Below are 12,566 nucleotides of genomic sequence, written 5' to 3' on the forward strand. Positions count from 1 at the left end.
ACTTTTCTTCTTTTTTTTTTCTTTTTTGACTTTCAGCCTGGAAAATATCTCAGTTTTTTACTTACATGCCTGTGGCCAAATTACAACTGAGTACTATACTTTAGTAGCAGATGTGGCACATAAATAATGTTTCACCACTAACAGGATAGAAAACAAATGGAAAATCAGGTAAAATACCACTTGGAATTCATAGAACGTATAAATATGAAACCTTCACCCCTGAACAGAAGCCTATAAACTCATCTTCGCACTTTTTCACGTCAGTCATCAAAATAGTTGTTTAAAAAAAGATTAATTAACCCTTTAACTACTCTGCAGACAATTCATGGACCGGGATCGACAGAAAAGAGGCCTAATATCCTGCTCATCTGCCCGTATGAAATTTGGCTTGGTTCTGGTCAGGGACTACTTATCAGGAGGCCAGAGAAAGACCATTATTTCCTCTAGATTGAGGACAGGAGAGATGGCTCAGATGAAGTTTACAGTAAGCTAAATTTTTGCCAAAGCATGCACAAATTCTTTAAAGATAGCCTGATGTCTGAACAACAAAGACAATATAGAACTGTAAAAATTTACACAAATAATAGCTTTAGCTTACCTGAGCTGGGGAAAGAATAGAGTAAGTAATCTGATTAAAACGCAAGTGCTTTCTTACCTTGAATTTGAGTCATAGTTTTCTAGTAATAAAAGGCTTATTGTTTACAGCAGTAAAACCCAATACCTGGGCCAGGAGCTTTTCAATGACCATTTTCAGGGGATCTCTACACAGTAGTGACAAGTCCAAGTTTAAAGTTTGAGAGGCAACAGATAGGACTTTCACTGAGATCACCAGGGAAGTATTCAGTTACACCCAAACCGATGCAGCCCATGATCTTACGGCTAATTTGGGGGGTCAGTAAAAGAAAGTGCAAGAAATATGGGGTGAGCACAGCAAGGTCAGCAAAATAGTAGTGTGTGTCACAGTGTAGGCTTAAGTTGTTTCATATGCTTCTGACTTTGTAAAGTTAAAACTGAGGTTGCAGTTTATCAATGGCACCTTGTTCTAACCACAGACATGCAGACTTCGGCCAGCCAGTTATGTGAATGACCTGAACCAGTACACTGTTCCCTCAGTGTGCATACAGTACATAGTTTCTTGGTTTCCAACACACTTGTCCATCTGTTATGATAGCTATCGGTGCCTGCTCAGAATAAGCTTGGACTATTTGACTAGTGCACAGAGGCCAGGAAAAAAAAAGGTTATGATGGACAGCCTGAAAAACATTGCAAGTGTAAAGTACCCCACAAGAAGTCTGTCTTCTGGGCCAGTCTTGGCATTGGCACAGCCTAGCTCTTTACGCACCTGCTGACATGCAAGTGCCAAGATATGAATAGCTGAACAGCAGGGAAAATGGCAGCAAAGTATCCTCTTCTCTATAGGCTTCCTAGAAGTCATGTATTAGCACAGTGGGTCTCTGAGAACCTGCTAAGACCAACTGGGACATAAAAACATATTCTCAGGAGCATGAAGACCAAGACTGATAATGCTTTTTTCCAAGGAAGTCTTACAGCAAGAAAAATCACCCAGGGTTAGGTTGAACCTTATTACACTCAATACAACAAAGCTGGCATGTTTTGACCTGCGATTTTTGTGTGGAGCAGAATAAAACAATAGACTTTGCCAAGGAGGTAAAGATAAGAAAAGAGGGGACGTGCCATCTGTCCCTTTACCAAAGTCAGCCAATGGATGGAACGGGATCAGCCTAGCTGGTTGCAACCATCTGGAGCTACAGACGGCAAATGCTGCTTAGCAAAGTACTATCACAAGGCAGACATAAGGTAAAGGAAGTGCGCAAAACCCAAGGTGTTACAGAACTAACGCATCCTGGAGGATGACCCAACATGAGAGTAACGCAACGCCCTGGGGAAGATCCCTTCCAGTGTCTGAATGGTTTGCCTTATCTTTTCTTACAATTAGTTCATTTGGATAAAATGAACTATAAAAATGAACTATTTGGATAAAAAGAACTATAATGAGGACTTGCTACTTAGCCACCTTGGCTGCTTTTGAATTTGTTTACTTTGATTAATGAGCAACTGTTGGTCTGGTACTTTCAAATCATCTCTACCATGCTTATACTTTGGTACTGGTAGACTTTTATTTGGGCTGGGCTTTTCAAGATCACATATGGTCACGCAGCACCAGACCACGATACAACTGAGCTGCTGCTTTACACTGCCTATGTAAGGCTCAATCAGAACTGCAGCTCTTACGCTCAAGCTGCCTTCGTTGTTGTTGCTCAAGCTGCCTTGCCCTCACATGCCAGGCTGAACAGGCTGCTCACATGCAGCAGACATATTTCTACTTAGGCTATCCAGGGTCATTACAAACTAAAGGGAACCTCAAATTTGCAAGTAGACCTTGGAAACTGTCTGAAAATATGGAGTAGCTCACTTGTCGCAGGCATCTAAAGTACTGCTAAACAAATACATAAGAGCAGGAAAAAAATAAGGCTGAAAACAAAACTCTGTTTTCCCACTTAAGGAGATATTCCTTCAGCCTTTGACCTCCATCTCTGAAGCTTCAGAGGACATGAGAAGAGCATGTGGCACTGCCAAGGGAAAAATTTTACAGGACAAGTTGGGAAACAGTTGGTGATTCAAAAGGGAAAACAAGTGGCTTTATCAAAACACCACAAATGGAAGCAAAGAGAAACTAAGAGAGGAAAGCCGGTGAAAAGAATTGCATAATTCACTGTTTTACATGAGCCCAACTAAGAAATGTTATGCAAACCAAGAATGAACCCAGTGGAACTTTATTTTCCTGCACTATGTGTTTTTGGCTTTGGCTGGGCTGCACAGTTCAGTTCACTCATTTCCTGGATGGCCTCACAACAAAACAAAAAAAAAACCCCAATCCTTTGACCTTGACAAATCTTCTAAACACAGTTTAAGGTAAGCTTTCTGGCTATCTCCCAAGACATTTGTGGTTAACTGCAAGCATAAATACATTGTTTGTGAGCATCTTGGAGGGTTAAAGACATTACATATAGAAGCAAAGTGCTATTAAAGGCAGACCACAGTAAGCACAAATTGGCACGGTACTGGCTTTAGGTGGGATCTAGTGCTAGCACATCATCACACCAAATAAAACTGAAAAGGGCCAATGAAGGAAATCGCAAGGAGTGGGAACTGAAAATCAGGGAAGGCTCCCCTCGAAGAACAGAGTTCAGGAGGCAATTGCACCACTGCTTGCTCATGTTCCCATCACCAGACACCATGTCACCACAGATGAGGGCAAAATCTAGAATAGAGAGATTTTGGCATGGTCAAGTCAGTTATGGAAATAAAAGTACTCTGTAGTCTGGTCAAATACGTGGTCAGTAGGTGCCTGCAACAAATGCCTACCCATCTTTTCTTGGGATAAGATTCCATCTCAGCATTATTGATGATCTACAGAAGAAGAGTGATCACTTTCCCTTTTGACTATACCAAGACAGAGAAACAAGAGATAAGAAAGCATGCCTGGCTTTCTCTCTTTTGTATCACAGGTTTTTTAAAAACATAAAAGTATAATACAAGAATATGAGATCATTCTAGACAGGTTGGGGTCACCCAAATGGAGCTGTTTGTGTTTACACAAAACACTAATTAACCACAGAAACTTGGCAACTTCATGACCTATGTCAAACAAACAGAAAAAAGTAGGGATAGTCTAAACCACTGGTGTAGTCTCTGACTTTTAAGCATGTCTCATACTTCTCTAGCAGTGTAAATTATTCCAAATATAAATCTACTTAAACACTGATAAAGGGGGGGTAACTGCAGCCAGTATAGATGAGAATTGGTAATGAACTTCTAAAATGTCCGCGCAAGTATTTTTCTTCAGCGGATGCTTCCTGATGTCTTAGGCATTTGAAGAGTACCCCAGGCTCATAATAAACTAAAAAAGGGCTAGGAAATGTTGCCCACAGACTTTCTGTGGAATAATGCTTTACTGCATAGAAAATCGGTCTGTTGATTTCTGATTTCATTCTTTTAAGAGTCATATTAAAAAGAGCAACAATAGGTAAACAGTAGTCATTATGTCCTTCAAAGAGGTTCATGTTTATTTCTTGATGCTCCTAAACAAAATGGGAGGTTGGCAATTCAGTTTTACCTGAGCCCCTGAAGATACACTATGCATAACACAACACTGGAGAGATGTGGTTTGCCGCAAAGCTTTTGCAAGATTTGATTTGTTGCAAAGCCACCCAAGAAGGTTGTTTGCCCTTGGGCTGGTTCTTTCCCCTCCTTTGGAAGGTGGGAGGAGGTTGGTGGTCAGACTTCCCAGGTGGTTTATATGTAATACTTTTTTAGGAAGTACTAAAAATGAAATACTTTATTTTGTTACTTTTTTTTTTCACACATCATTGTTTGACTTGGGAGTGGAAACCCCTTTTCTCATCTGTTTTTCAGAACAAGTCATCTCCAGGGCTTCAGCAAGCAGGAAATACAGAAAAAATTGTGTTGAATTGCTCTTGAAAAACTACAGTTAGTGGACTTTAAATGTTCCCCTAGTATTTGCATTACTCCCTAAACATGCTCTGTGTAAACCACTGAGCAATAAAAGTAATTTAGTTGTTAAGGTAACTGACAAGTACTTAAGCATGACCACTGCTGTTACATTAGAAACCCAACATGGATTTTATTCACATCCGTCCAATCTTTATGTGTGAAGGTTCCCTTGTGTTGCTACTGGAAACCACTGAGAAGCTCCATGGAGAGCTAGGTGCGTTAGTCTCAAAGAAAGAAAATCTGCATTTGAACTTCTTTGGGGTTTTGGAGGGTTTGGGGGGGGTTGGAGTGAGGAAGCTGTTGAGAGAATACAGGAAATGAAGGAACTTTAACTTTTTTTCTGCAGACACTCTGTTTTTTAATAGCTTCCTTCTAACAAGCACCTCCGGCATACCAAAATTTCACTGGGTATTTTCTTACACATAAATAGCTCTTTAGAGAACAAAGCCAGCGTTAGACGCTTGCTACTTTCAGGCCCTGAACTTTTCCTACATGTAATCTCACCGAAGAAGAGCCCCCAGTGGCTGGCAGTACCTCAGGCACTGGCCAAGGCTTTGGCAAGTGGTAGCTGCGGTGTGGTGGGCGCTGCTGGAAAGGATCAGTTTTCAGGAAGGAGCTGAGACCAGTGTTAAGTTATGAAGTGCTGCTGTTTGTCTCCCAGTAGCCAGGAGAAGAAACAAGAATGAAAACAACCTTTTTAGGCTTTCATTGTAAGAAATGAAGTAATATGTGGTAATCAATTGTTCCCCTCACCACAGAAACGTTACTTTTGGAAATGGAGAGCATCTGTCCAATGAGCATGACCATTTCTTACTATTTCCTGGATTTTGTTTTAAGACAGAAGTTGTTTCTCTATGAAATCCTTGGGAAAGCAGCTAGCTCCAGGTATGCAACACATCTCTTGGGAACTGCTAACTTGTAAATATTGCAACAGTACTTCTAGTGCAGGCAATGGCTAGCTGAGATGCCTACCTTACCAGTGGCAAAAGAAACAATGCCCAAAAGAAAAGCACAGAATTGACAAGAAAAAGTGAAGATCAAATTCTCCAAGATCTTGAAAAGTTTCAAGGTCAGACCACACTTCCATGTAAAAACCCATGAAATACGGGATTTTTAGTTGCTTTCAGTGTGTGGATGAGACATGTAAGAGACACTTTTTGCCACTGAAAGTAATGTGCCATGTCCCAGTGGAGCAGGACCTCATCCAAAGAATAGTTTTCTTTTGAGAAAGGCATGTAAAAACCACATTTTTCCATACCTTCTGTGTGCTTTTTTACATTACTGACAACCCCCTTTTTTTCCTACCCTCTTTCTTCTGTAAGCTCTGAATCCTCCATAGGATTAACAGGGAGCACCTTGAACTTTTGTTTGCCTTCTTGCCTGTGACAAAATGGCTTTCAGCCCAAACAACAGTCAGGTTGTTACAGTGTGAAACATGCCACAGTTAGCACTTTCACTACTCCTGACGATGGCGCATGGTGCAGAAAAAGTCCAAATTGACTCTCAAGACGCTGCTGGCACAATTCACATTTGCAATGACTTGTACAATCAAGTTCCTATCATAAAACACATTTTTTTTATTGAACCAAAATAATTTCAGCAACACCAGTGCTCCCTTACACCTGTGAAAAACAAAAGAGTAGTAAAACAATCTCTACCATTTTTTCCTTGCTGCAGTCTTTTGCGTAGAGGTGGGAAAGCCTTTCAGCTAGAAAACAATCAGTAAATAACACTGCTCACTCAGTTTGTAAAGACACGCACAGATTAACGCTGTACTTACCATTCCAACAGGGAAAGCTAGAACAGCCATCATCCAGTCACGGAGGGAAATGAGTTTTTTCAGCTGCCTCTCTTGCTCTTGACTGTCATTTCCTTTAGTGAGAAGACTGGACAGGTCGGTCAAGACGCAGATCCCGAAGAAGACAGCCTGGATAACCTGGGTGGAAGGGGAACACACTCTTGAACACAGAGAAGACCAGACCTTTGGCAGAGAGCAGGTCGGACACAGGCACGTGTGAGGAATATTGCCACGGAATTGACATGGGGAGTGGAAAAACATCAGTCCCAGGAGTGGGAAAACATCAGTTCCTTAAATATGGGTAGGGTTTGTTCATATGAAAGCCAGTTCTGCTTCTAGACTGAAAGCCCTGCATGCACCTTGCTCCTCCTGTATGGTGGGACTTGATGCGAGTGGAAGGACCATTCCAGAGCCGAGACTTCCCACCCTCACCTCAGACATGTGTCACCCGCTGTGGCCTGAGCTGCAGCCACCCCTTCCCGCTTCACCCCATACAACTCAGCCCCAAAGCCATAGCATTCACCCCTGAGGCGGAAAGAGTGAGCAAAGTTCCCTGTAAAAAGAAAGGAAAGGAAAAAAGACGAGCCGTTCTTTCTCTTGTGCCAGGACATCTCCCTTGGAGTCCCTGTCTGCCCCAGACCCTCTACCCAGAGGCGAAGAAGGTATCTGAGACTCCCTGAGAGATGCAGCACACGGCCTGGACTTTAGCAAATCTATCACTACTTCATCTCACATAGCGAATGACAGTGCAAGCAAGCTGCAGAAATTATTCAAGGTTTCTTTTCGTGATGGCAGACTGTCATTTATCTGCATTTTCCTTTTTGCATTTACGTATTTGTGTGCAATATCACAAAATTATCTGTTATATTAAACCAGTAGTTTAATTACCTGAACCCACTGATTCGGTTCAAACTTGACTTGATCTTAGTTTGATCACTGTATTTTTCTTCCTTAATTAGCTCAGTAAAATTGTAGTAAGTTAGCTCAGGAATGTTCTTGCCTGAGGACCTGCACATCCTTTCTAGTACAGTTCGGAAGAAGTACACGCAGCTTGTTTACTCCTCGAGCTGAAAGCCCGGGTCACAAACCCACACACATCAGGTAATCTCAGGTAAAAAACACGGGCCTGGTTCCCAAATTGCACAGTGATTCATCAAAAACCATAAACATATGCTTTAAATACACATGTTTTTCAAAGGAAGCATGGAGTACTAGTTTAGAAGTCTTATGTGTAAATCTAAGTGTTCGTCCGACTAGGAGTCTCTGACTAAGCAGCAGACCATCCATAAGAAATAAGAATAGCACATACTCAGACTCTGCAAAATAGAATTTATTATGTGCATACATCTTTGCAGAATTTAGACTATAACAAGTAATGTAAAAAAAACCCCTTAGGCTAGGGGACACTGATCTGGAATACGGTAGGGGAGGGAGGGGAGGAAGGCAGGGGCAGGGGTAGGGGCAGGGGAGAGAGGGAGGCAGGAAGGGAGACGGGTGGGAGAAGGGAGGGAGGGAGGGAGGGAGGAAGGAAGGAAGGAAGGAAGGACCAAACAGATGTTGGCTACTAGAAAGGAATCCATAGATGTGTAATGGTTGGATGGATTAAAGTATATTCCCTTCCTCAACAATCCTTATATGACCCAAATACTTGCAAATTCTGGCTGTAAAGCTGTGAACGACAGATGTTCAAATGGCCTCTATATCTGCTTGCAATTCTGCTGCCCTTGCTCCCCCCTCTCCAGACTGCAGCTACACATAATTTGCTTGATAAAGAGATGAAGCAACATTACAAAACATTCCCTGAAGCCACAAAATGTGACAGACTACTAGTGCTAGAGCTGTATATTGTTTTAGAAAAAGGTATTACTACTTCAAATGACTGCCTGGAAAAGTTACCATCTTCTACATAATATCTGAAAAAACAATTTATATAAAAGTTGTGGCTCCTTGGAGCTACATAATCACTAATGCACTTTTTCGTATTATTTTCTTAAAACAACCCCTTAGTAGAAAAAAATGTTCCCATACTCAGCCCTGTTTTCCACCAAACAGATGGCCTGTTTGGAGAGAAGGAACAGAAGAACTAATTACGCATTTGCTTGACTTAAGAGGAGGTATGATACCATCTACTATTCACTCAAGAGTGTGAATGCCAAAGAAGGAAAACGATTTAAGACAGGACTGGAAAAAAAGTATACCTAACAGTAATGAGATCAATCTGGGTGTTAAAGTTTAGGCTGAGTACCAGGAAATATTTCCTAACAGTGAGCTCTGTCAGACCATGAAATAGTTTGTCAGAGGAAGTGGTGGAAGCCTCATGGCTTGAGTCACTCAAACCGATATTGGACAAAACACTCAATAATGTACTGCAGGGAACAGTATTACGCTGGCAGGGCTTGGACAAGTGACTAATGGATTGTTTGCAGCTCTAACTATGATTCCTTGAAACGGTCTCTCTCCAAAGAAACATAGACTCAAACAATCACACGCCCACTTTCCAAGGGAATTGAGATTGTACATCCACTAATCAATCACAAACCAAACAGCTTCTCTCCCCGTTACCCTGTTATGAACACACCGCTTCAAGGGAAAATATAGTATCTTCGGGAATAACTGAAAACTCCTAAAAGGAAAGAAAGTATCCAAAGATTTCAGAGAGTAGGTATGAAGTAAACTGTTCTACAAAAAGATTAACAAACAAAAATCAATATAGGAAAGAGAAAATTACATATTTATTGAGAACATTCAGAGCCAATGAAAAAATCATACAGTGTTCAGGGAGGAACAGTTTCAGCTTATTCATACAAATAAGGTACACACACTTACTCTAATATTTCCTGCCCTTTCTAGAATTGCAAGAAAACTCTTCTGACACCTATCAACATTTAGGACTAGACTGAGGACCTCCAGAGCTGCATGTGTCTCAGCAGCATAAACTGAAGAGCCAGAGTCAGTAACGATTTATGTCCTTCATGGGTCTGGCATAGGAAAGGTGTAGCAGGCAGCTACTGGTGGTTTATGGTATGAAACCAATTTCTAAAGTCCATGCTCCTCGGTGTGAATGCTGCCTAACAGATGTGAAAAGTTCACAGTAGAAACTCCCTCTAAACAATATTCTCCAAAGTGCCCTGGTGTTACCATGGATTTAGGATCACATTTTCAAAACAAGGACCTTGTTTTGAAAATCTTCAGGTGGTGAATCTACACATGAAGCATATGAAGCATCCCATAGATGTTAAACAAACAGTTCAATTCTTTTTTATATTTCCCCTTGGAAATATAAGCAGTAACAGCAGTTCAGAAAAATATCTTCCAATTTTGCCTCTAACTAGAGTCTAAAGGAAAACAGTGATTTAGAACGACAAATACAAATTTGATAGAAAAGAGAGATACCTTTGTTATACCATGTAACAGTGACAGAGGCAGAAACTTGTAAGCAGAGTACGCAAACCCAGAAAATCATTAAAACAGGTATAAAATACTAACCTACTGCTGACCCCATTTTCTTCATAGAAGCCTAGAGGGGTCACTGCTACTATAGTTGATACTACAGTACCCTTAAGCTGTGATAACACAACAACAAGTAATGGAAATGGCCATCTACAGGTATTTTAGTAATTCAAAACTCTGAGCAGAGAAAATACTTGTTAAGTTGCTGCAGGAGAAAACAGCTATGAACAGAAGACGAAACTAAGCAGCCCAGAAACCTTCTCAAAAAGTGAGATCTATTCAGATAATATATCAGAAAAGATTGTTCCTTATGACCGATTAAAACAAAGTAAACTAAATGTACATGTCTACCTCCTACAAGAAAATAAAGACTTGCTTCAGTAGGACAGTTTTTCCACAAGTTGCTCACTGCAGGATAGCAGCTAATGACCTCCCTGTACTCCCCCTAATTTAACTTCTTAGAGTCAGACAGAAAATCTCCTCATAAACCTTTCTTCAGGACATGGAGACTCCCTTCTCTCCTGTGCCGTGGGGCTCCACAGTGAAGATGAAATCTCTGCACAACTGAGGTCAATGGAAATTCTGTCGCTACTCTTACCAAGGCAGAAAACTCCCATTAAGTTCACAGAATCTAGGATTTCATTGCTCGTGGACTCATCCACTTTCAAGCTCACTCTTGTAATCAGAAGCATTCCTTATTGCTCTGGGCAGAATAACTGGAAAAGTCTGTGCAAGCACTACTATTATTCATGGGTATTTTTTCCTCTATCTACCTTTGAAAATGGAGAATTCACTGTCCTCAAGTTGTCATTTTTGAGATTAACAGCACTTACAAATTATTTCATGCACCCCTCTATGAAATAAGGCATCTGAGTAGGCTGGCAAGTAGACAGTGCTGCCAGAATAAAACATGGGAGTAACGCTAACAAAATCAGCAAGAAATAACAAAAGAGCATGGAAAATTAAGTAACTCTTACACATTCCAAAATGCCATGTTTGCACATGAAGTGCACGTGCGTATGCGCGTACGCGCACGCACATGTATCAGGTACCTGTACCTCCCTTACCAGGTGAGCTTCCACTGTTTCAAGGTAAGACTGCATTTAAGAAAGAGACTTAGGAGTCTGCAAATATAACCCCTATTATAGGAAGGCTAATTCACACCAGGCTGTCAGGGAGGCCTGGCTGACCCCTGGGTGCTGAGAGTGGTGGGGGTGGGGCAGCCAAGGCCCTTCCCACCCCCAGCCAGGAGCAGGACAGCCAGGGGCACGGGGGCAGTCCCAGCCCCAGGCATCAGGCACCTCCTTGGGGATGGGCCACCAGCCCACGGGTGGGGGGCAGACATAACCTGACTCATCACAGCAATACTCACACTTAAGACAACCCGTAGCTTTCCACAGGAAGATGAAAGTTTAGCACTACCTGCATGCAAAATCAAATTGCTGTAAATTGTCATTTCTCGCGTATTTCAGATTTTACAATCTGCCAGGTACAGAATGTAGTCTGATTTTCCTTTTCAAACAACACCTGATTCATAGCCTCTGAGTATCTGTTACTACTCCTTGTCACCTTGTGTCATGTTAGCTTTCGTTCTTATAGCCTCCAGACATTATTATCTGGCATATAAATGTACTATGCTACAGCAATTAAGATGACTGTGTTTTACAAAACTCTGAAGTAATGTAAGTCAGATCTTTATCTCTTTCCCCACTGTAAACACAACTGGTTGGACACTGTCTTGGGACTACGTTTGGTTTGGGATGTGGCGTTATCAGGCTGTACACAGGCGCAGGACAGCCCGCATCCTGTAACAACAGCTCAGTTATCCATAGCTGCAGTACACAGAGCAAGTCCAGGTTAAGTCGAGAATAACAAGGTATTTTTGATAGAAAATGCACTGTGTTTACAGAATGAAGCCATGGGCTGTACCTGTTTATTAAATCTGTTACTGCTCTTGACTGCACGAAGCTACTGATTCTTCTTGTCCATCTCCATTCCAGCATTACTCACAGGCACATTGCTTTTATTCTTGTTGCTTGCTTCTCCTCCCCTTGCTGTATTTTTGTTAGTTATAACAGCATGCAGAAGCTGGACAACACGTAATCAAGTGTTATATCTTTGTATCAGAGAAGCTATGGACTTTAGATAAGGAAAAGGCAAATCTTTGTGTCTACAGACAAATGAAAGAGAGACATAAAGAAATAAAAGCAAGATGCAACAGCGTTTTAAGTACTAAAATACAAGCCAGTGCAATAGGTCTAATCACTAAATCTACCATTAATTAAAGTTGAAGTGCAAACACCCTGAAAAAGTACTGTGTGCTACTCAGAATCACTACTTCTGTGCAAGGAATGGGGAAGAAGACTTGTATTTTAAAGGCCAGAGGTAGAGAGCAGCATTACCCCAGGAGATTTATTGACTGATGTTAAGTTGGGGCATGCAGTTGTATCACATCTTTTTCCACGCTGGCTGCAGTGCCATGGCCTCTTTAGTTTGTTTTGTTTGTTGAAGCAGGTTTCAACAATGTCACAGGCCACTTCAACACAGAAAAGGAACCAAAAATTCCTGAAAAACCAAATACACAACATACAGGAGGAAAATACGGGACAAGGGAACAGAAGCAGAATAAGTCAAAGGAATACTTAATGCAAATGCCATCTATTTTACTACTTATTTGTTGGTTGAAATATATATTTCTCCTCTTCCTCCTTTCTTTTTCACTTACACAAACTAGAACTTAAACTCCACTAGTAAAACATGATACTTACTTCTATCAAAAGAG

At 41.3% G+C, this 12,566-nt stretch overlaps 1 protein-coding gene across 3 annotated transcripts in view; it reads right to left on the reverse strand.

Annotated features, from left to right (window-relative positions):
- Positions 1 to 12,566, reverse strand: part of AIG1 (androgen induced 1) — a 123,805-nt gene that overhangs the window by 81,155 nt on the left and 30,084 nt on the right. For 2 of the 3 annotated variants that reach the window (XM_086461165.1, XM_086461164.1), the window contains exon 2: positions 6,317 to 6,472. The exons of the other annotated variant lie outside the window; for it this stretch is intronic. In XM_086461165.1, the coding sequence (XP_086317291.1) occupies positions 6,317 to 6,472 (156 nt within the window). The remainder of the gene's footprint in view (positions 1 to 6,316; positions 6,473 to 12,566) is intronic. 3 annotated transcript variants of the gene reach the window in all.

This window comes from Leptosomus discolor, chromosome 2, assembly GCF_034619465.1.
Source record: "Leptosomus discolor isolate bLepDis1 chromosome 2, bLepDis1.hap2, whole genome shotgun sequence".
NCBI classification, from domain to species: Eukaryota; Metazoa; Chordata; class Aves; order Leptosomiformes; family Leptosomidae; genus Leptosomus; species Leptosomus discolor.